This window comes from Siphateles boraxobius, unplaced genomic scaffold (genome assembly GCF_051911475.1).
Source record: "Siphateles boraxobius isolate OS27281-9 unplaced genomic scaffold, OSU_SipBor_1 26, whole genome shotgun sequence".
NCBI classification, from domain to species: Eukaryota; Metazoa; Chordata; class Actinopteri; order Cypriniformes; family Leuciscidae; genus Siphateles; species Siphateles boraxobius.
The window spans coordinates 19,109,726-19,134,849 of record NW_027508876.1 but is presented as its reverse complement, the minus strand read 5'-3'; the positions used below and the strand labels follow the sequence as shown (position 1 = coordinate 19,134,849).

The window sequence follows — 25,124 nt, the reverse complement described above, 5'->3', positions numbered from 1 at the left end:
ATAATTTATTTATTAATTAATTTTTTTTACAGTGTTTTAGCAAACAAAGTGCTGAGTACTAGCTCAAAAGACGTTCTAGTTGATAGCGAATTTAGAAAATTTTAAATAACGTATTTTATAAAAAAATACGTTTATTTAGGCTGTGTTCACGAAAATGCCTTTTACAACACACAGTGGCATCCTTTAGTTTCCGAGCAGCAGATTACACAGGTGACGGGACCTTCTGGTCTGAGAGGGAAAGCTCGCCCCCTCCCAGTCCCAGCGCCTCGCACAGCCGCAGTCGGTGGTGATCCTCGTGCAGACGCCGAAGAGCAGCTATCCCTGCTGGCAGTGAAGATTCTCCGGTCCGGCATCTGATCACAGCATCCCCATCCCTCCATCCGTCCGCGTGGCGCTGCACCTGCAAACAGCGCTGCCATTTAATACAATGGAAAGAATAGAGAGACGCAAAAACATCTAAACAGGCGCCTCTCCTAAAAGACAAGGTAGGGAAGCCTCCAGATGGGGAGTGAATGGAGACCGGGTGTATTTGAAATCATTCTGCTTGTATTGCCTTGCATTTTATAGCACATAACCTAGATTTTTTTTACTGAGCAAGAGATGAAGCGTTATTATTAAGGTAAAAGGACTCAGCGGTAGCAATGGTTGCATCCAGCTGCTGGAGTTGAGATGTTCTTTGAGAGTCCATATGTGAATGTGATAGATAAAAGGATGCTGATGCAGGGGCGCTTTTATAAGAATTGGAACCCGCCTTTATTTAATATCAGAACTCAATAGGGCCCTCCCTTCTTTTTGATTTCCCACCATTGTACTAGGGTATGATTCAAAAGTATCTCAATAATAGCCGGCTCCTATAGCCACTTAACCACTAAGGCAAAATCTTTCATTTATCTTAATTTGATTCTTTGTTCTGAACAAAAGAACAAAGACACTGTCACTAACATAGAAGTAATGCATAGTTAAAGGGAACAATGGCTTTTGTGATAATAATCATGATTGGCTAATGTTTCTGTTATAATGGATGGTTATAATCTGTGATGTTTTCTTGAATGCCAATACAATGTAGAACTGCAATTTTAATGGGAATATAATGTACAAATGCAGTAAACACCCATCTGTTGGTTAATATCTATAGCACACAAAGTAAAAAAATAAATAATATATATATATATATATATGTATATATATATATATACACACACACACACACACATGTAATTTTGCTGTAAAATACTGAAATTTAAAAAGTATGAATCACTTTATAATTTACTGATAAAATGTGCATTATATTTAAGGCAATATGTATAATTTTAAGGTAAAATATTTTTTTCTATATTTTTAATTCCCAGAAAAAGAGGCATTCCCAGAATTCACAAACCAGACCTTTTAATATTTTATTTAAAAATGAGTTTTATTTTGTTTTCAGAGTGTTTTATGCTGCATTTATTCATAAAATATTATATTTATAATAATATAAATATTTAAATAGCTCAGTTATGTTGATGTTTTAAAATGACATCATTTAATAACATGTCGTGAGAAAATGCAAAATATATTTACCAAAATGTTATTCCATAATGCTTGTAACATCGGCACTGTATGTTGTTGTTATTGTCGTAGTAATTGTTTTTTACTGTGAAGTTCTGGCAACCACATCTGGTAGTTCTTTTGTAAATATTATTTAATATTTGAAAGGATGATGAAAATTCTGTCAGCATTTACTTACCCTCATGTCATTCCAAACATGTATGACTTTCTTCTGTCGAACAAAAAAAAATATTTTAACGAATGTTGGTAACCATGCCGTTTCGGTTCCCATTGACCTCCTTTATATAGACCAAAAAAAAAAATTGCAATGGAAGTCAATGGGAACCAAACTTTTTTGTTAACAGCATTCTTCAAAATATTCCCAGGCAATATAAAAGAAAGCTAGGCTTGGAACAACATGCTAATAAATGCAATAAATGCTGTACACTCTTAAAAATAGAGGCTTCAAAATCTGGTTTTCACAGTAATGCCATAGAAGAACCGTTTTGAGTTCCACAAAGAACCTTTCAGTACAGTTCTTAAAAGAAAAATGTTTTTCTTAGTATGAAGAACATTTTAATAATCTGAAGAACCCTTTTCCACTATATGAATCTTTTGTGCAGTGGAAAGGATGCCAACAAAGAACCTTTATTTCTAATATTGTACAGTGGACATATTCCTTTTTTTATGATCAAATATAGAGGATTATACTTGTTGTTTTGTCTTTTCTTTTCTTTAGACTAGCTATTCTCCTCATAATGTGTTTCTGTGTTTGTCATTTTAGACGGGCGGCAGAATGAGTGAAGAGTTGTCAGTTTCTCCCAGCTGGCTGGCTCAAGAACCCACGTGGGGCAGCAGCGGCGCGGGGAGCTTAGAGAACATCACCGTCGGAACGTACCCACCCGCGGTCGTCCTGCCGGCGAGGCCGCCCGCTGAGCTGTTGGTAAACCCGTGGGACATCGTGCTGTGTTCATCCGGCACCCTCATAGCCTGCGAGAACGCCCTGGTGGTTTTGGTCATCTGGCAGAACCCGTCTCTGCGCGCCCCCATGTTTTTGCTGATCGGCAGCCTAGCTCTTGCTGACCTATTGGCCGGTTTGGGGTTAGTCCTGCACTTTACCTTCGCTTACCTGCTTCGCTCTGACTCGGCACAGCTTCTGACTGTGGGTTTGGTGGTAGCATCGTTCTCCGCATCGGTGTTCAGCCTGCTGGCTATCACTATTGACCGCTACCTGTCGTTGTACTACGCCCTCACCTATAACTCTGAGCGAACGGCTGCCTTCACATACACCATGCTTGTGCTTCTATGGGGAGTGTCCTTGTGTCTAGGTTTGCTGCCTGTTATTGGTGTGAACTGCCTGGGCCAGGAGGCGAGCTGCAGCGTGGTGTGGCCCCTTACAAAAAACAACGTGGCCGTTCTATCCGTGTCCTTCCTTCTGCTGTTCGGCCTCATGCTACAGCTTTACATGCAGATCTGTAAAATTGTCATGCGACATGCGCACCAAATCTCCCTCCAGCACCACTTTTTAGCCGTGAGCCCTCACTATGTCACAACTCGGAAAGGCGTATCCACCTTGGCAATCATTCTGGGCACATTCGCCGCTTGTTGGATGCCCTTTACTGTCTACTCGCTCATAGCCGATTACACGTACCCGCCACTCTACACATACGCCACCCTGGTGCCCGCCACCTACAACTCGGTCATCAACCCCGTAATTTACGCCTTCCGAAATCAAGAGATCCAGAAAGCGCTATGGCTGGTGTGCTGTGGATGTATCCCTGCCAGCGTGGCACAGCGAGCACGGACCCCCAGCGACGTCTGATGTGCCTAGGGAACTGCACAGGCCAGAGGTTCCCCTAGTACAAGAAGGGGCGTGTGCTCGTCACCCGTTTATGTCTTCCCCTATTATATGTTATATGACAACCACTGCCACACGATCTTTGCCCGATCCTGATCCGACCAGCTGCCACACCCTGTCCAGCAAAAATAGGATTCCAGGATCCAGGATGCTGTGTGACAGACAGATGTAAATATCTTGTACATATGTCCTTTGCATTTTTTGTGCTTGTTTTGGCTTGGCCACAGTGGCAGCCCCCTGTTGCACAGGAGGAGGAGGATGAGGGGCAGCACAAGGCGGTCCTCTAGACAGGATCCCAAAGCTCATTCATCTCGCTCTGCTGTTGCTGCGTTCAAGAACGTGCGCTGAACGTTAAGTAACCGCGGTGTGCTAAAAATAGACGAGGCGCTTGGTGATCCGCGCCTTGCGTCCTCCAAAGAAACCAACCTGGAGAACGAGAGAGAGAGAGAGAGAGAGAGAGAGAGAGAGAGGCGTGCTCTCTCTCTTCTGTTTGATTTAAATCTCGGCCGAATGTAAAATGTCCTCCAAAGCAGAAAACCATGAAGAGCTAACTCAGAATGAGAACCACTCTATGAATAAACGTACCCGTCGATGCCTTTATTTTAGTTTTGACAGGAAGTCGAACCATCTCCGCATCCTCTTCCATAAATGCAGGATGAAAGCGAGCGGGACCTAGGAGAAAGTGTAAGATGTTTATTCATTTAAACAGCCCCCAGTGAGTAGAGGCTCACTTCAAAGAACTGTTGATTACAAAACGTGCATTAAGTGTCTGTGAGAATAAGAGGTTTGTTTATGCGGCGACATGTAGGATTGAACCGAATGTATTTTCTATTGATTTGCTTTTAATTTTAATAGAGCACTGCTCCCTTTAATACGTTCAACTGGTAATTACTACTGGATACGGGACAGCTATCACACAATGGTAGCTCATAGCATTTTGCATAAAATTTACATGTATTGCATTTGTAAAAAAAAGAAGGATGATTTGGCCACAATATTGAGATAAATTAATTAGAGGGGTGTGTTGTTGAAGCAACATGAGTGAATCTCAGAATGCTTGTCTGGGTCATCTTTCATCAAAAATTGAATATGTATATATATATGTATATATATATATATATATATATATATATATATATATATATATATGCCTATGTGTGTGTAGTTTATTTATTATTTTATTCATTATTGAAATCATTCTTTTGGGTGAAACATGACATTGAGTAGTTTTCATGAGATTTATCCATGATAAAGCATATTCTGTTAAATGATATGCCAGCCTTCATACACTTCCACTTTAAAATGAGCCAGATTTAAAGTCAATATGATTTTAAGTAAACTGGTGAATCTCTTCAACCAGTCCACATTACAAGATTATGATGAAGAGAACAGCTGGCCTCTCAGAGCTGGCAAATGTCAGATGAGGGAGAATATTATAAAATCTATCGTACTTTCATTTACAACTGAGGCTGGAGTCATGCTATTATGAGCTGAAGTTCACCCTTGTTTTTACCTTATGCCCTCCAAATGCCAACCAGCCACTATCCATTTCAGTGCAGTGGCAGAATCCATCAGCGAGCAATAACTACGGACTGAGTGTTTCATCAAATTATAGCAATATTCTGGCAGCAATAACAGCCATGCCCAAGCAAAACCAACACCTCAGCTAGCTGAAAAAAAAAACATCCATGAATAACTCACCACGAAAATACAACTGGATTTTAAGAACAACTGACAACTGTACTTATTTCAACAAGACCTGTATTATATTAGTAAATTTGGGATTAAAAAAAAACATGAGCTGGACAGATGTCTCAATCCCTGCAAACATGTCCATAATCTCACTGCCTCGTGTCCTCTCATCCAGAAAGTGACTGTGCTCTGCCTCTGGTCATTTACGATATCTAATCTATGAATGAAATCTCTCTGTACACTCAACGTGACCTACTCTGCAGTATGCATTTGATTTTGCGAAACTTGAAAGTGTTTATACGAATGAAGAACGTGAAGTGTAATGCGTGACTGTCGGTGCATGGCCGCGCGTGTGCGTGTAGGCCACGTGTGAACGCATGCATATATGTTCGTCTCTCCAGATACAATGATGTAGTTGGGGGAAATATATTCCCGATAGACCTGCTTGGGCTAGAGTGGCTACCAGTCTTCCCATCGCACCATCTTTACATCGTGCCTGCGGGTCAGATACACCCTCGTGACCTTTGCCTGAGTGACCTCTACGATTTCAGTGAAACAGCAAATGAGCGGTAGCAAGCAGGTATGCGAGTTTTAATAGGGCTTAGCATGGAGATGATGATTCACCCCAAGTCTGGAATCTTTCATAATCCTGAGATTTTATTGTATCAATTTTATTCTTATCATTGCTATGGCATTCTACCGATCGTCTTGATCCTGTAAATAAGGCATGTGACTTTAAGAAGGCATGATGGCATTTCTCACCTGGTGTCATGGAACGCTGGAGTGATGCGTATATTTGTAGGCCAACACGGAAGTTAGCATCAACTTGGTTTCCTCGACAAAAACCCAATAGGATTTTTCCATTGGCTTTTGGATTATTGCAGAAAATGAGCTCTGTGACCAACAAAAGTTTATGATTCTTACACATTTTGTTCATAATGAACAAAACTTGTATGACTTTTGAAACCTAAATACAATCACCAGAAAAAAATAGCTAAATGTTAGACGTGTAAACGAACATCAGCGCCACCCTCGCTAATACTGCGTTCACAGCCATGTCGTAGTTACAATAATTTCGAGATGACAACACGTTACGTTCTACTAGGAGGTGTTCACGTCCTCAGACTGGGAATTATGCGTCTCTATGTGTAACCAGTCCTACTTGACCCACTCGAGGGGTATTCCAACGAGTGTCTCGGCGGGCGCTAACTAGGATGCTAAAGACCGCAATCTCTAGTGCGCCTCTTGAGACCATGGGAGTGACATTTACCTGCACAGCTCTTAGGCCCTGTCCCAAATGGCCCACTTCATATGCACAATGCCGTGTGCACGTGTCCGCTAAGTCCATGGACCGTAGGGTGTCCCATTTGTCTTCCCGGCAGTCAAAGTGGTGTTACGTCTTGAAACTGCGGACTAGCAGGAAGACCGCGAGTGTTTAGTGTGCCATTTAGGACAGGGCCTTACTAATTGACCTCTTACACTCACCCCCGCTAAATTTCACTCCCATCTGGAACACGGCAACAACATAACCGGTCCTACTCCACCCACTCAAAGCGAGATTCAAATCTGCGTCTCCGGCATGGGAGGCGGGCGTGCTAACAATGACGCGAAAGATCGCAGTCTCTAGCACCGGTCGATAATGCACCGTTTGAGATCAGGGGAGGGAGGTTTACCCACACAGTTCTTAGGCCCTGTCACAAATGGCACACTTCATATGCACTTTCGGTCTTGTGGGCGCGCGTCCATTAAGTCCGTGAGACCGTAGCGTGTCCCATTTGTCATTTTAGGGTTCAGAAGGGTGCCCCCTTTGCGGCCAATATGCATCCTCGATGCGCACTTTTGCAGAGCCCGCACTAAAGCAATCTCCGCAGCAGACTTCTTCCGGACTGTCAAAGTGGTGTTCCATTACGAAAGTGCAGACTCGTAGGAAGACCACGAGTGTTTGAGGTGCCATTTGGGACAGGGCATTACTAGCCGGCCTCTATTACACTCCCCCCACAAACCTCATTCCCATCCGGACCAAGGAGCCACCATAACCGGTCCTACTCGACCCACTATGAGTGGCATCTCCGCCATAGGAGACAGGCGCGTTAAAAATGATGTGAAAGATCGCAATCTCTAGTGTCTGTCGCTAGTGCTCCTCTTGAGATCAAGGGAGTGAGGTTTACCCGCACAGCTCTTACTAGCTGGCCTCCGTTACATATGGTAAGACTATCAACACATAAATGAAACTGCAGCAGTCAGATAGTACAGCAGTCTCATGGTACAATAGGGGCTCTTCGAAAATTCCCAGCATACAAGTTGGAAACTCATAATTACGGTAATTATGGCATGGGATGAACTCGTTCAGTCTTTATTTCCTTTTGAGTTAGAATAGTTCGAAAGAGCACGATTATAAAAACAGTGAGGCTATGGAAACGACTAGTGAGTAGATGAAATTCCGTTTTCGGCATGATGCCGTTTAGTGCCCCCAAAAAACTCTGTAGTCCCATTTAGCCACTTGTTAGCCTTTTTCAAAACAAGTAAAAGCTTAAAAATCACAAAGGGGTATTACTGACGTGAAAATATCTAGAGCTTGTTGTTAATCGCAGACCTCATTTCAGGCATTTAACCAAAAACCCATTGATTTCTGGATGATTTAAGCGGAGGTGCTTATATGCTAACTTGTTTACGGGCCCACCAAAATACTTACATCACTCTATTGTGCAAAGGTTAACCTTGGGCCACATTCCAGTGTCTGTTGCCTAGGCATGCTTGTCTACAGCGGATTGAAACGGTTATTGCCCAATGCACATGACCGGGAGATTATCGCGGTGGCTTTTGTGGGTTAGTTCTTCGACTAAAACATCATATCTCCATCTGTTTTTGAAGAGCTTTGTAAAATTATGTTATCATGCTTTGTGCCTGGTCTCTGATGGATTTTCCACATGCAGATGGACGTTTGCCTATTGAATCCATGATTTAAATAGTCTTGTATCCAACTGTAGATGATTGTGCTTTGTAATCCAATGTAAAAGCTTGAAAATGTCAAAGCGAATGGTGAAAAAGGGCTCGGATGGGAGTCTGTCTCCTGTTCTGGTTTATTTGAAGAGCATAGAAGAGGAAATCACCTCTGGTTTGGTGTCTTGTGAGGAAACCTACATTTACAGTAGGATTCAGACTCGTTCTGTACTTTATTTAGATACTAGAATCGAAATCTTGGAACAATCCAAGGAGCAGTCGGGTGCATCTTGTGTACACGTATGCGTAGTTTTAACTGTGAAATGCACTTTATTTTTTTGATGAGAAAAGGCACAACAAATTACTTATCTGCAAAACAATATTATAAGAATTATAATCAACATGCACTAATTAACATTGTAAAACATTGTGTTAATGTGTTGTATATTTTTCCAAGGTGTTGGTTGTATACTTTTATTGCTTTGGTTAGTTTAATGAACTGAGAGATCTTGTTAATTTTGTATTAAAAGAATGTGCTGTGCATTAAAAACATCCTCGCCTGGGTTTATTCACACTCCCGCATCAATTGGCCGGGTGCCTCAAATCCACTGTTGCCATGGCGATCCCAGTCTCAGCTGTACTGTTTCCATAGAGACATGAGGCTCAGAATCAAAACTGTCCTGTTTCCATGACAAAGGCACCGAGGTGCAGGAACGGAGAGCGATTTAACATGATTCGTCAGATTTTTATTGTCGCGAAACTGCCGACCGCCGCACACATGCACGAAGACACCAGACATTACAAAGAAAACACATCTCAGGTAGTTTAATCGAACACCTCAGGCCAGTTCACACAAATATAATTACTGACCTCAATGTTTCTCAACATACATAGAAACTTTCATGCAGAAAAGTCTGTTTTTGATGACCTCAGCATGCTTTTTTTATCTTTAGTTCCAGTTACTATTCACTACATACAGTATATCCATATCATGTATTAACAAGTGTTGCATTAAAAAGCATTAGAAAAAATGGGAAAAAAGCATCATATGTGGTAGTTCAGGGAAAAGACTGACTATCTTATTATTCCATAATACAGATGGCCTATCAGGCCTTTATTAAAATGCATACAGTACAATATCATTTTGTGTATGGGAAATGCAATGTTATTATTCGCAGGTAAATTACCAAGTGTCTGTGAATTTTGTGCATTAGTGTTGTTTTAGTCAGACCAATCATTGTCCTCCAGCTCAGATTCGTCCTCAGAGTCACTGTATTCCACAGCGATGCGGCGAGACAAGATCGTGGCGACATCATTGCCCACCGGTTCTCGTTTTGCCTGCTGTTCCTGCTGCTCTTGAACTTTTTTCAGCTGGATACCTGCAGTACAAACAAACACACAAACATCAGAAACTCAACTCATTCAGTATAAATTAGAGAAAAACAAGAGTTTGTGATGTGATGTGGCTGCGAATGTCCGGCAACATTACAGAAGTTTAACTTTCTGCAAATAAGCGAAGAAGTGAAGTCAGTGGAGCTCACATGATCCATCTCCTGTGAGATACTGTAGTCCAGTGTAGGCGAGGAAGGGAAGTTAATGTTACAGGGAGCAATTTCACTATTCAATATGGTTTGTTTCTGCCCACACGCAGGGATAAAATAAGAAAAGGATGCGTGGAAAACAGAAATTGCCAGGCGTTTGATTCATGCTTTGACTGTTCAACTTGTTCATGATAAGATGTATTATGAACTGCTGCACTTTATATAAAAAAACTACTTAGATTCATTGTCGTTAACAAGTTCAGTCAGTTGGGGTCAGTACGATATTTAAAATACGCAATAAAAGGATCAAAAGTTACAGTAAAGACATCTATAATATTACCAAATATTCTTTTTAAAATAAATTATGTTCTTTCTAACTATATTAATCAAATAATCCTGAAAAAATGACCACAAAAATATTAAGCAGCAAAAATGTTTCTTGAGCAGCAAACCAGCATATTAGACTGATTTCTGAAGGATCATGTGACACTGAAGACTGGAGTAATTTGGAGTAAAATTCAGCTTTGCCATCAAAGGAATAAATTACATTTTAAAACAATAGAAAACTGTTATTTTAAATTCGAATAATATTTGACAATATTACTGTATTTTTGAGTTAAATAAATGCAGCCTTGGTGAGTTTTAGAATAGTAAAACTTATGAAATCTAAAAACAAGATGTTTATGTATAAGAAGTGTAATATTCTTATATTCATAACCTAAAGACACTTCATACCCATTCTTATAGCTGCGAGCAGGTCGCTGCGAGCATCGTTGGAGGGTTGGGCCTCATTAGGCACAGAGGGCCGTTTGGGAGTGATGGATTGGGCTGCACTGGCTGGAGGGGGTGGGGCTAAAGGTGGAGGAGGGGCAGCCATTGGTACAGAGGTAGGTGGAATGGGTGGGCCATAACCAGCGACGGCTCCCATTGGTCCTAGATGTCCTGGAGGCGGGACCAGTCCCATGGGTGCCATAGCAAACGCAGTTTGTGTTGATGGGATAGAAGCAGGTGGTGGAGGCGGCGGCCCAGAATTCATGTAATCCACACTGTCAAGAGAGAGGAAGAGGGAAAGAAAACTAAATCATGCTTTTCACCTCATTCAACATAAATTGATGCTATATAAATTCAAAAGTAAAAATGTCACAAATTTGTTGATCATTAGGTGGCAGTATTTCTAAATACCCACTATGGCATTTACGATATAGACCAGGGGTTTTCCAACTTTCTGACGCCAAGGACGACCAAATCTACCGATCCCCTTGCAGTAAGACCCCTTTCCTAAAATATAGGCTGTGTCCGAAATCACATACTCTCTTGATTATGTACTTATTTTGAATAAGTAATTACTTCATGACCGCTAAAAAAGTCCTTTCTATTAAGTATGAGTGTGTGTAGTATGAATGTAATCTGGACGTACTACATTCGTGAATGTAGTACTACATTCATGTTGTCATTATCATGTGACCTACCAGCATCAGTTTTGTTGCTTTACTGCTATTCATAAATACTCTACCGTGGCCTCATGGGATACTTCAGGATTCCGCCGGAAGAAGTAGGTCATCCAAGTACTTTTTGCCTACTCTTTTATGAGTACTATAAATTTGGACATAATTCTTTTGTTGCTTACTATTTTTCGCCTGCTATATAGTAGGGAAGTATGCGATTTCATATGCAGCCTGACAGACAGCTATATACAGGTCCTTCTCAAAAAATTAGCATATTGTGATAAAGTTCATTATTTTCCATAATGTAATGATAAAAATTAAACTTTCATATATTTTAGATTCATTGCACACCAACTGAAATATTTCAGGTCTTTTATTGTTTTAATACTGATGATTTTGGCATACAGCTCATTAAAACCCAAAATTCCTGTCTCAAAAAATTAGCATATTTCATCCGACCAATAAAAGAGGTGTTTTTAATACAAAAATAAAGTCAACCTTCAAATAATTATGTTCAGTTATGCACTCAATAGTCAATAGTTGGTCGGGAATCCTTTTGCAGAAAAGACTGCTTCAATGCGGCGTGGCATGGAGGCAATCAGCCTGTGGCACTGCTGAGGTGTTATGGAGGCCCAGGATGCTTCGATAGCGGCCTTAATCTCATCCAGAGTGTTGGGTCTTGCGTCTCTCAACTTTCTCTTCACAATATCCCACAGATTCTCTATGGGGTTCAGGTCAGGAGAGTTGGCAGGCCAATTGAGCAAAGTAATACCATGGTCAGTAAACCATTTACCAGTGGTTTTGTCACTGTGAGCAGGTGCCAGGTCGTGCTGAAAAATGAAATCTTCATCTCCATAAAGCTTTTCAGCAGATGGAAGCATGAAGTGCTCCAAAATCTCCTGATAGCTAGCTGCATTGACCCTGCCCTTGATAAAACACAGTGGACCAACACCAGCAGCTGACATGGCACCCCAGACCATCACTTACTGTGGGTACTTGACACTGGACTTCAGGCATTTTGGCATTTCCCTCTCCCCAGTCTTCCTCCAGACTCTGGCACCTTGATTTCCGAATGACATGCAAAACTGAGCAACAGTCCAGTGCTGCTTCTCTGTAGTCCAGGTCAGGCGCTTCTGCCGCTGTTTCTGGTTCAAAAGTGGCTTGACCCGGGGAATGCGACACCTGTAGCCCATTTCCTGCACACGCCTGTGCACGGTGGCTCTGGATGTTTCTACTCCAGACTCAGTCCACTGCTTCCGCAGGTCCCCCAAGGTCTGGAATCGGTCCTTCTCCACAATCTTCCTCAGGGTCCGGTCACCTCTTCTCGTTGTGCAGCGTTTTTTGCCACACTTTTTCCTTCCCACAGACTTCCCACTGAGGTGCCTTGATACAGCACTCTGGGAACAGCCTATTTGTTCAGAAATGTCTTTCTGTGTCTTACCCTCTTGCTTGAGGGTGTCTATGATGGCCTTCTGGACAGCAGTCAGGTCGGCAGTCTTACCCATGATTGCAGTTTTGAGTAATGAAACAGGCTGGGAGTTTTTAAAAGCCTCAGGAATTTTTGCAGGTGTTTAGAGTTAATTAGTTGATTCAGATGATTAGGTTAATAGCTTGTTTAGAGACCCTTTTCATGATATGCTAATTTTTTGAGACAGGAATTTTGGGTTTTCATGAGCTGTATGCCAAAATCATCAGTATTAAAACAATAAAAGACCTGAAATATTTCAGTTGGTGTGCAATGAATCTAAAATATATGAAAGTTTAATTTTGATCATTACATTATGGAAAATAATGAACTTTATCACAATATGCTAATTTTTTGAGAAGGACCTGTATATATATATATATATATATATATATATATATATATATACACACATATACATATAGAAAAAACATAAAATTATATAGAATTATTTTTTATAATTTTTATATTATTTTAATATTATTATATTTTAAAGAAAACTGTTAAAGTAATAAAAATCTTTGTTAACAACATATGACCGCTAAAAAATAAATTAAATATATATATTAAATATATATATATTTAAATTGTACATGTATATATATATATATATATATATATATATATATATATATACACACACATTACATTAAAATATATATTATTTATATTGTATATATACATATATAACATCATTTTTTAAATTTTTATAATTGGATAGATTTAAAATCTCATGATTTCTGAACAGTCTTTAGAAAGTAATACTAGTATGTAATAATATTAAGTAATATTATATTAACTGTATTAAGTAACATTATCAAATATGTGAAATGTACATTCCAAACCCGTAAGACTTTCGTTCATCTTCGGAACACCAATAAAGATCTTTTTGATGAAATCTGAGACATTTCTGTCCCTCCATTGACTACTACTCAACTACCACTTTGACGCTTCAAAAAGTTCATATAAAAGCCTACATTCAATCTGTTCATCATATAAAAAGCGATTTAGTCTCATCAGGAAATTTGGACTAAACCGTTCAATTCATATGGATAAGTTTTACGATCTCTTTATGAACTTCTTGAATCGTCAAAGTGGTAGTTGCGTAGCTGTTTCTGGAGTGACAGAAACCCCCTGATCTTCATTTGTGTTTGGATGGAACGACATGAGGTTGAGTAATTAATTTCAAGTTTTTTTTGTAGCTAATTGATTAATCTAAATAAAAATGACAAACCTGTAGTCGACGGGTGGGAGGTTCATAGAGCCATTAACAGTGTTTGATGCTGGTGGAGGGGGCGGAGCCTGGTGCGGACGACCCAGTGTGCCAGAGCGGTATGCCATAGGCCCACCCCGGTAATCCTGGTCCATGGTTATTTGGGTATGAGCTGACAGGGCCGCCATGCTGGGCGGAGGCCCAGAGTAAGTGTGGGCATGGCCAGCGTGGTTGGCCATGGAGAGATAACCGTGATCTGCATGATCTCCATGAGACCTGCATGAATTGTGAATTAGATTCCATCAAACTGAGTTTATATATGTGCACTTAAGTGCATGTAGCCCATGTTACCTGTGCTCTGGGGACATGATGCCCTCCGAGGAGCCTCCTCTGTGCACAGTGTGGGAATGTCGATGATCAGGTCTCAGTTCCTTATCGAATGCCATCATGTTCCATTCCTGCCTGCGGTTTCGAGCTTTTCGCACCTTTTTCACCTCCCTCTGCAGCGTGCCGTCCACACACCGTCTCTGCTCCTGTCGCACAGTATTAAAGGACAAAGAGATGTTTAATTATTACATATCACCTCATGAACTAGGTTTCCAGCAAAATGCTGCCTAATGGGTTACTCACACAGCAAGTAAAAACATATTTGATGTTTAATATACATTTATGTGGAGTGGGAAGTTTGACAAATGATATTTCACTGTACACTACCATTTAATTTAAGGTGGGACAAAAACTCAAGAGAGAGGAAGAAAAGGGTGTTCAACCTTCTGTCGTCTCTTCTCTTTCCTCTTGTCTTCTGTGTCCTGTAGCATCTTCTCCTTCCACAGGTCAAAGAAGTAGGAGGGGTCAGTGTAGAACTTCAGTCCTTCTTTATCATCATCTCTATGGCAACATAAATGAAAAACATTTCATTTTCATGACTGATTTTGGTTTTCGCTCAATTAATCTCTGAATGAAACAATGAGTGTGTTAAATTTGGCTCTGAATACATTTATGTAACCATTCCCACCAGTCGCTAGATTGCTTTTACGGACCTCTTCAGAAGGGAAAAGGATTTTAAAAGCATCTTGATGCATCTTTTTTGACTGGCTGCTTTTCCAAAAGTGCTATTAATTGGCCATTAATCATTTATGTAAAAATGCCGAAAACTGTGTAAAACGTATTCAGCCGAACAGACAGAAAAAGAGCGCAGCCACTGACCCTTCAAACATTCTGCATTAGATCTGTTTAAGTTTTCATGAGTGCCCCATATTCTCTACCTTGAGAGCTAGCGTTCACATGATCTACATCTGCCAGCTTTAAGTATTCATGACTGCTCTATATTCCTTAATCAGACTTCTGACTGACAGACTTCAGAAGACAGATTAAAAGATACATTCATCATCTTCATTTAACTTTGGTCACATTGTTTAATAAATGCCACTTCTAATCCATATTAATGTTTTGGGAAGGAATTAATGTCTTATTTATTTCTGGTATATTCAATGGTATTTTCTGACCATTTTTTAATGGTATTTTTCTAATCTGTCGAGGCAGTAATAACAATGCATAAATTTTAGGCACGAACAGGTTTTAGGGATTATATGTACAGTAAATTAAATGCTGCATCAGAGCTGATTTCCTATTTGCATAACACAGAAAGAATCTTGTTTTCTGACGGCTGTGCATGGGATAAATCACAGCTGGCTATATATGATTTACTATGCAAATATTACAAAGAACGAATGGCAAACATAATATCAATGTAAGTCAATTGGAGATTTGATTATAAGTATAAGCTTTAATTATAATTAATAAAGATAAATTAATGATAAAATGTATTATAAATGTATTAATATTAGTAATATTACTATTAAACTGATAATAAAAATAATTAACAAATAAATTGGTTAAAATTGTTAACATTCAATGTCAGTCAATGAAATGAAATTAAAATGAAATTAATACAAAATATATATCAATGCATCAATAGATTTATAAGATTAAGCTTTAATTATTAATTAAAATTGTTAATAAAATAATACATTACAATTGTAATAAAATTGTTAATACTTAACAAATAAATTGGTTAAAATTGTTAACATTCAATGTCAGTCAATGAAATGAAATTAAAATGAAATTAATAATAAAAAAATATCAATGCATCAATAGATTTATAAGATTAAGCTTTAATTATTAATTAAAATTGTTAATAAAATAATACATTACAATTGTAATACATTTGTTAATACATAAATAAATGACTGAACATCAAAGACAGCATTATTTACAAAACAAAGTATGAGCAGAGTTCTATTTTTTTAGTATTTAGAATATGTTTATTAAGTTTTCCTCATTGGGACTGTGAATTCAGTTTTTGCTATCCTTGTGGGGACATTTGGTCCTCAATCTATGACCCAAACATGCATAGATCCATTTCAGTTTGCCTATCGACAAGGCAGAAGTACAGGTGATGTTATTAATAGTTTGATGCACTTGATTTGAAAATTATCTTGAGGAACATGAAGCTCATGCTTGACTGCTTTTATTGATTTCAATTCTGCTTTTAATACTATTCAACCCTATATTTTAATTAAAAAAAATAAAGCAGTTAGGTGTGAATCCTGCAATTATACATTGTATTTTTTTTTTTTACAAACAGAACTCAAAGTGTTACAGTAAATAACAGACCAGTACTTGTATACAACAAAGAAATGACACAAGTGCAGTCTTATAAGTTCCTTGGAGTGTATATAGATAGATCTCTTATGTGAGATACGCATATTAATTGGGTCTGTGAGAGACTTTACCAAAGACTGTATTTTACATAAATTGAGGTGAATTGAAGGAAATTGAAATTTCCCTACTGAGGACAACAAAGTACATTTCTTTTAATTTCATAGACACATACCTGTAGGGTGAGAGAATATTAAGAGGAGGTGGTTTATCACTCAGATTGTACATCTCTGTCACCGGGATCGGTACGCTGCTCTTGGACACCACCTTCTGGTCCTGTACGGTAGAGCTTTTAAAAGCCTTCCTCATGTTTATGTCCTGAAGAGAGACTGCACAGGGTGAAGGAGAGAGGGAGAGAGGGAGAGAGAGAGAGAGAGAGAGAGAGAGAGAGAGAGAGAGAGAGAGAGAGAGAGAGAGAGAGAGAGATTGATTACACCTGCGCTCCAGACAGTGTAAAGTAAACTCCTGTATTGATCTTTTAATTGAAAAAAGAGATGTGAAAACAGGGTAAAAGAGATGTGGGGTGCGCAAAATTTTTTGCATTATTTATTTTGTTGATTTTCGGTTTGGAGGAATACAATGGTATTGATCTTACACTGGAGCCATGTAACCTCAGAGATTTGTTTTAGGACAAATTGAGATGCCAATGGCCACCGTGTATTGAGGGATGACACTGAGCCCTTGTTTCCCAGAAGCAGACTCACCTTCCTCGACTGTAGAGTCCAGCTGGGTGACCTTGACGGCAAGACGGTCAATCCGATCCTGCAGAGAGTTCGCCCGCAAATAGAACAGGTTTGCCTCGTTGAAGAGCTCTCCGAATATGTCTTCAGCATGTTTGCCTTTGAGATAAGAGGAGAATAAGGAGAAGTTTCATTTGTGAGGAAAAAAAAGTTTCATTATAAAGATAAAAAAGGGAATATATATTATATAATATGAATATATTTCATATATCAAACTCTTCACTGACTCTTTTGTCTCCTTTGTAAACAGGTACACTGTCTTTTAACAAAACTTTATTAGGGGCATTGTTTGTTGTGGTGTAGATGACATCACAAGTTGTAATTTGTGAAAAAATGTATATAAATAATTTCCACACAATATATTTTTATATGATCAGTTTAAAAAAATTAACAATTCATATATTTATAATGTTTTATCATATTTTAGTCTAGGTTTGAAAAAAAATAACCTATACATTAAAGCATAAAAAAAATTAATATGCTCATAATTTTAATAACTAATCATAATATTATTATAATATATTACATATATTACAATATATATTATTATGATACTAACATTGAGAAATAATAAAAATAATTAACTAATAATAATAGTTTTACATTTAAACTAATAATACATTTTACATTTATTTAATATAGAAAATAAAGTTATACAAAAGTGTCCGTAGTTGATTAAATTACATAAATTATTCATAGTTATATCAGTATACAGACACACACACACACACACACACACACACAGATACATTATTTGTATTATATATATATATATATATATATATAATTACTAAATTATGAATTACAATCTAGCTTTTTTCTGTATTTAAAATATGAATTTTCACATGCATAACATACAGCGAATACAGAACATTAAGGACAAAAAAGACAAATTACATTCTGCGGCTGTTCAAGAAAACAAAATGGAGAAATGTTTTAAAAGAAAAACAAAGAATACACTTAACTTTTAACACATCAACCAAGGCTATTAATAACTGCTGTGTTAAACAAAAGCACACAGGAAAATATTTACAGGAAGGAAGAGTGTCTGTTCCTTACAAATTCCTGGCCTAGTGAATACACACACACACACACACACACACACACACACACACACACACACACACACACACACACACACACACACACACACACATATATATATATATATATATATATATACCAAAGATCACACACTTACACTCCCTACTACAGTACTACACCCACCAACACATGAAAAGCATGTTTCCAGAGATCCACATACTATTTTTGTCCCACGTACACATCGTCTAAAGCTTTCCCTTCAAGTCCAGTGGGCTGTCATTTATATTTAATCCACACAGCTGCTACTGAAAGGCCGTCTCCTTCTACAGGCATCCACTGAACAACACTAGCAGAGGCACAGTAAAGACACTTGAGGGGATTTCAGGGGTCAGCTGGGGAGTTATGGAACAGGTGGACAGAAAAAAAGAACCGAGGATGGATGGATGGGCAAATCAGTAGCTGGATATGCAGAGAGAGTCTTGACGATTCAGAGGACATGTTTTCATGATAATGGTCTTACGTAATCCAGACTGAGAGTCCCGTGAGTCAAGAGGAATTATTATTAAGAAGCTTCTCTCTGGCATCGTGAGCTGAAGATATACCACTGGACCACTAAATTATAGACCACATGTAATGGAAATACAAAACAAATGTCTAAAATAAATAAGAAATTGAACTTTTAGAGTAATGTGTAGTAAAAGCAAGTAAAAAATGTGAGTGCGAAACTCGTCATTGTCTTGGTGGGTGGTTACTAGGGTGTTGTCATGTGGTTTTGAGGCTAGGGTCTTCTTCTTAGTTACGGTATATACTGGCCCAACTCAAAACATAACTGGGATTTGGGACAGTTAGGACGATTCCAGGGGCCCTAAAAAAAAAATAGATAGCACCCCCCATTATGTGATCGCAACAGGGACCCGGACATGGTCCAGGGGGCCCAGATACCACCTAGCGCAACGTTTTTTTTAAGCTCTTCTAAAATATTACAGTTCAAATTACTGGTTATTATTCAGCAACACTAAAAAAATTATATCATCAATAAGTTATGACAACATATGTTTTTACATTACTCATTAAAAAAAAAATTATACACGTAATACAAAATTCAACTTGACTCAATCATTTTAATGTAATTTAAGTTGAAATTACTTAAACATCAAAGTTGATTGTACTTAGAAATCTGTAAAAAAAAAAAAATTGCTGCCCTAATTTTTTAAGCCAATTAAAAGCAAAAGACAAGAAAAAATACAGCCTGTCTAAGGTCAGAAAAAAATTGGTATTACACATTTGACATTTCTGTCCACCTCACTTCTGAAATGATGGCAACGCCCCTGGTCCTTAATTCTAATTAGCTTAATTCAACAACAATAGAAGCTAAAGCTAAATCTCGAATTAGCCAGTTAAACATCTGTTAAAGAAAGAAAGGAACAAGGTAACTTACTGAGACTGCTGAGTTGACGTATGATGGCGGAGAGCGTGTTGTTCATCACACACTCCAGCTCGCTGCCGATGCCCTCCGGTAACACGCCGCGGCACAGGTGCCTGGGCTCAATGTTTCTCTTCACCAGCGGCATGACTTACCCTTATACACCCGCAGCGCGCTCTACCTGCCCAGACACAACACAAACACTGTATTTAAAATCACACACGCGCACAAAATAAAGCTGAAGCGTGAAGGCAAGGTCCATCTATCATGTTTACTCAGTTTTCAACTGTATTTGGATGAAGCTCAAATTATATAACAGACACCCACACATTGAGAGAGAGTGAATGTTCAAATTAAACTGGGACAGTTGGAGATCAAGAAAAGGGAACTGAGTAACTCAGATTTTGGTTAACCCTCTTACACTAGCCAAAACCTACACTGACCTCTGACTCTGAAATCACACTCCTGACGTTCAGCACAAATGAAGCTCAATCCATCCCAGCACAAACAGAAACACAGACTATAACTCCATCCACAAACGGCCTAGTACGGCAGGATTACAAAGCATTAAGAAAAGAAGATAGGCCTACAGTCAAAGTAATCCTGTTCATCATCCGAGCGGCCCAGCTGTAGATCAAAGGACAAGAGATGCAAACTGATCATTTGTTTCCCAAGGAAACAATGACATTCTCATTTCTAATCATTCGTCTTCAAGGTATATTACCTGGTGGTAAAAATCAGGAAGGACATCAATATTATTTCTATACCCTTATATTTTACACAATCTATATTAAAAACATTATTTTAATATTATTTGGTTTAAAAGGAATTAATACTTTTATTACTCCATTACTTTGAGTAATGATGCTGAAAATTCAGCTTTGCCATCACATAAATAAATTACATTTAAAAATAGAAAGCTGTTATTTTAAATTGTAATATATATTTATATATTTTTTTACAATATTACTGTTTTTACTGTATTCTTGATCAAATAAATGCAGCCTTGGTGAGCATTGATGACTTATTTCAAAAACATAAATATATAATATAATATTTATAGTTAAGAGTTTAATTTCTTCCCTAGATGTATTTTTTATTAATTATTTATTCTTATTATTTGTTATTTTTTCCCCTATTGTCTCTATACTGCACATCTTCACATCATAAAAAATATTTACAAAACCATATAAAAATGTATTGCAAATACAGAACCATAATAAAAATATAATGTTTGACTTACTGAATAAATATTATATTTTATCTAGTTATTCATGTACAGTCTATATACTATGGTATGGCTGATGCAAAATATTGCTTGGCATGCAAAACAGAAAACTTGTATGATTTAATATTTTTTATGCACAACACTAAAGATATACCACGTTTTAAGACAGTTTACTATTTTATGTCTATGCATGACACAATTTTTTTTGTACATTTTCACCTGCAAAATTTCTCCTTGCTCACATAAGTAGCCTAACAAAGCCATTTCCTCAGGTTCAACTGAACGCCATGACAGAATGCTCCCATCTCTGCAAGAATAACCCCCACATTGATTGGCCATCTGCAAGGCCATCTGCTGTGTGATTGGCTAAGGGGGGGTTGAAAGTCAAAGATTAGGGACAAGAACAAAAGGGATGGTGGGACAGCATCTCAGAGGTCATCTTATCTGCCTGCTTCCTTGCTTCCTGTTTTCCAGCTCCACACCCAGCTCTCCATTTCCTGTTCCTCTCTGTGTCACATCTCTGACTTCCTGTCGTCCCAAACAGCCAGAACAATGATGCAGTTGGGGTGTGAAGAAAGTTTCACTCACACACAATCACAACACTTAAATAACTGCTATGTAACCGCAAACTTCCTCCCGTATCCCGCTTGTACAAAATAAACACAACTATGAATACAACTTGTGACTACTCCCTGAAACCGGGCCCAGATGGAATCCACTGACTTTTTTCACCTTTCCTACATGGATTTTTTAGGAAAATATGTGGAATTCTATAAAATAGTTTTATATTTCGTGAAATATATTAAATGGAGCTGAAAGGGCCAAAATTAAATTTGCCAAAACATTCAATAAATATACATGCAACATTATGAATGTATATATATATAAATATAATATAATATATAAAAATTAGGGCTGTGAAAAGATTAATCGTGATTAATTGCATCCAAAATAAAAGTTTGTGTTTACATAATATATGTGTGTGCACAGTGTATAATTATTTTGTATATAATATATATAAATACACACATGCATGTATACATTTAAGAAAAATGTGTTATTTATATATAAAATATTTATATTAATATATAATTTAAATTATATATAAATATATACAGCATATACATGCAAATATTTCTTAAATATATACATACATGTGTGCGTATTTATATATATACAAAATAATTATACACAGTGCACACACATATATTATGTAAACACAAACTTTTATTTTGGATGCGATTAATCACGATTAACTTTTTCACAGCCCTAATATATGTATACTATATATATGTATACTACATATATGTATACTACTATGTATCTGCTAAATGTATACATTTAGCAGAATTCTGTTATAAGCATAGACTTTATTTGTATTAAATGCAGCTAAAGGCAGATAAACTGCCAAAACATTTATTAAATGTAAATACAACATTGCGAATGACAGAATTACTTAAAATTGATTTACGGTAAATTCCGTAAAATGGATTTGTATGGTAAAACGCAGAAGGCAGCAAAAAAAATAATTAATTAGCCCAAACATTTAATAAATGTTTAATGCAATGTTGCGAATGACGTGTATTTAAATCTTATAGAATTTTATTTCACGTGGACCTGCATATAACACACTCCGAAACTGAACCTGAACAATAACTCTGTATTACATTCATAAGCTGTAGTTTGTTACCATTTACCATAGAAACTGTGTACAAGTGGCCACAAAGTCCATTGTTCTTACACATCGCCTTCCAAACCTGTCCACTTTCCCTTTAAAAGTGAAAAATAAACAAACAGCCCCACGCTTTGACCTAAACAGACGTGAACTTCCCTGCAAATATGCTATCGGGCCTCACACATGCACTCAGACACTGCTGTTGTTGTAGTCTAATGATGTACATGTCTGTGAGTGTTGTGATGCGTTAATTAAGTAAGCGCACTATCTCTCCACGGCATTGTAATTCTGTAGCGCACGGCAGTATGGACACAACCCACTAATTACATAGTGCATTGAATTAAGACTGCGCTGGGAGGGGGGCCAGAGACACAGGAGACAAAGAGACCAGAATGTGAATCTGAGTGGCATGAAAAGCAGTTAGTGAGATAGTTCCACAGCAAACTGTTTCAGTTGGGAGGAACGGATCCAGAAAGAAGGGACGGGCAAAGACTGAACGAGTGAAAAAGTAAGAGGGAGAGTGAGAGAGAGAGACAGACAGAGAGAGAGAGAGAGGGATGATGGGGGAGGGAGAGTGGCAGGGGACCTCAGGGAAGCCACTCTGAAAGGTTCCCGGGACAATAGCCCTCCGTTCACACGGCAACAGAGGAACTCTCCCATGTATGTTCCGTTCCCTCCCCCAACCCCGTTACCCCCGCCAGCCCACCCTCTCGGTCTTCCTCAAATAAAAGAAGCACTCCTGCCACTCTATCTCTCCTTTCAGCGGCCTTCTATTTCCATAAGTCTGTGCCTGCTCCAAAAACCACACACATATAGAGCACTTCAGACAGTCAAAATCCAAGCTACCTCTTGTCAAATAATGCACACTTTGGGATGCTGGAACGACAAGCATGGATAGAAAATGATAGTGTGCATCACAGCTGTTTACAGCCCCATTAGTGCTGCTGACAGGCTTTGAAGTCCATCAGACCCATCCCGTGACCACAGGAGGCCACATCCTGTCCGAACTATGAGGGAGACACGAATCCACTCCCTAAACGACAGGACGGCAATGCATTAGCTATTCATAACTGAAGTAAAGCACATCTATGCGCGTAAGACTACATTAATATTTCAGTACTGATCACGTCACACATGATGAAGCTTGTGAATGTCACGAGCAGTTGCTCAGTCAGATTTCAGCAAACCGGTGCATAACGCAGGGTTTATCTCAAAAAGCATCAAAAGCTATTATTATTCTAATTTTTTTTAACACTTTCGGGGTTAAATTAATTAAGTTTCCGGTTTTGTTAATAACTAAATACTTGAAAGTTGCGAATTTCTGTTATGTATTATATTCTTTGATAACAGTTGACTAACAGAGCACTTTCAGTCTTAACAGTGATTAGGTTGATCTGATTGAAAATATGTAAACTTTTTTAATTTGATTTTCTTAGGAGGACATATTCTAGTATCTATGTACGGCACGCAACGCTTGTTTTTGTTATTATAACAACAAACGCTATTATCATTATCATTATTAATGCAGTAGAATAAACACCAAATATAAAATACCCAACAATTATAGAACAAATTCCAGCTATTAGTTAAAAATAAATAAAGAAGATTCAACATAAACTCAACAAGAATCCCAAACCTCATGTTCCACTATTTCATAAAGCTCGATAAACAGTAAAGATAAGAAGTGCAATATGACAAAATAACTACATTAGCGAATGTTTGATGCTTACCAAAAGTGAATTTTGTGGGAAATTATATTCGCTCACATGTCCAGGGTTTCAGCGGTTCGGGTTGCCATCCTGTGTCTTCATCGGGTCCATCCATCTGACCATTCCCAAACAATCCGATTGGGGCGGGGCATGTTGGGTTCTTCGCACCAATCAGCATTTTAGAATAAGAATTTAACGCGCCACCATTTGTCACACTCAGCCTATCAGATGCGAGGCTGAGGATGATTGACAGAAAATCCCCGGTCATTGAAGGCGGGCTTTATCTGGGGATATTGGGCGAGCTTTACACGCCACAGAAAAATGCTTCATAAAACTTAGGCTACTTATTTATATAAAGGAACAATAAATTGAAGACTGAATAGCATTTTAACAAACGTTTGGTACTGGCACTATCCACAAATAGGGTATAAAATAGGACATGAAACAGCAAATATTGACCAGGGGTGGGTAATAAACATGAAATAATAGTGATAAACATTTAATAAACATACAGGTTTGAATATTTAGTCTAATTTAAGCAGTAAATCAGGAGGGGTTACTGTTTTGTTAAAATTACTTGCCAGCAATTAAAATAATCAACTAAACATCAATTCAATTAAATAAAATGGACAAAAATGTTATGCACAAACTATAGACCTCTTGAGTGGGACAGATCAAAATAGATACAAAAAAAAAATTAACATGGAACTCCTAAGAATCAAGTCATGGGAATGTGGCAATTACATCAAGCGATCTGAGCCATGAGCTAATTTTAATGACCTGAGTCTAGATTCTTATGTAATCATTGTTATAGACAGTATAACACCGCAATATAATAGCCCTTTGTTACAGACTTAGTAATACACTAAAATACCAATAGGCAGGAAGGAAACACAAATTTCC

The 25,124-nt window shown here is 38.1% G+C and overlaps 2 protein-coding genes across 4 annotated transcripts; one reads left to right on the top strand and one right to left on the bottom strand.

Moving 5' to 3' along the window:
• The first annotated feature begins 2,251 nt into the window (after positions 1 to 2,251).
• gpr12 (G protein-coupled receptor 12) lies at positions 2,252 to 3,478 on the top strand. The gene has a single exon (XM_077244682.1). It carries the CDS (start codon positions 2,324 to 2,326, stop codon positions 3,347 to 3,349), a length of 1,026 nt encoding a protein of 341 aa, XP_077100797.1. The 5' UTR covers positions 2,252 to 2,323; the 3' UTR covers positions 3,350 to 3,478.
• A 5,349-nt stretch (positions 3,479 to 8,827) lies between these two features.
• On the bottom strand, positions 8,828 to 24,366 carry wasf3b (WASP family member 3b). 3 transcript variants are annotated; one of them, XM_077244680.1, is made up of 10 exons: positions 24,243 to 24,327; positions 23,359 to 23,545; positions 19,625 to 19,790; positions 17,107 to 17,241; positions 16,578 to 16,731; positions 14,452 to 14,569; positions 14,033 to 14,214; positions 13,703 to 13,957; positions 10,294 to 10,604; positions 8,828 to 9,396 (listed from the first exon to the last, which is right to left on the bottom strand). In XM_077244680.1, the coding sequence occupies exons 3-10, from the start codon at positions 19,755 to 19,757 to the stop codon at positions 9,239 to 9,241; spliced, it is 1,446 nt and encodes a 481-aa protein (XP_077100795.1). In that variant the 5' UTR covers positions 19,758 to 19,790; positions 23,359 to 23,545; positions 24,243 to 24,327; the 3' UTR covers positions 8,828 to 9,238. The 3 variants fall into 3 exon arrangements, with proteins under 3 accessions (XP_077100795.1, XP_077100794.1, XP_077100796.1); XM_077244679.1 differs by lacking the exon at positions 23,359 to 23,545 and having other exon boundaries at positions 24,243 to 24,366; XM_077244681.1 differs by lacking the exon at positions 23,359 to 23,545 and having other exon boundaries at positions 24,279 to 24,338.
• Positions 24,367 to 25,124: the final 758 nt, after the last annotated feature.

Coding starts and splice junctions, on each gene's coding strand:
- gpr12 (XM_077244682.1), top strand. CDS start 2,324: ATGAGTGAAGAGTTGTCAGTTTCTCCCAGCTGGCTGGCTCAAGAACCC.
- wasf3b (XM_077244679.1), bottom strand. CDS start 19,757: ATGCCGCTGGTGAAGAGAAACATTGAGCCCAGGCACCTGTGCCGCGGC. Junction 14,570..16,577: donor AATATTCTCTCACCCTACAG/GTATGTGTCTAT, acceptor ATGTTGCCATAG/AGATGATGATAAAGAAGGAC. Junction 10,605..13,702: donor CTCCCACCCGTCGACTACAG/GTTTGTCATTTT, acceptor CTCTCTTGACAG/TGTGGATTACATGAATTCTG.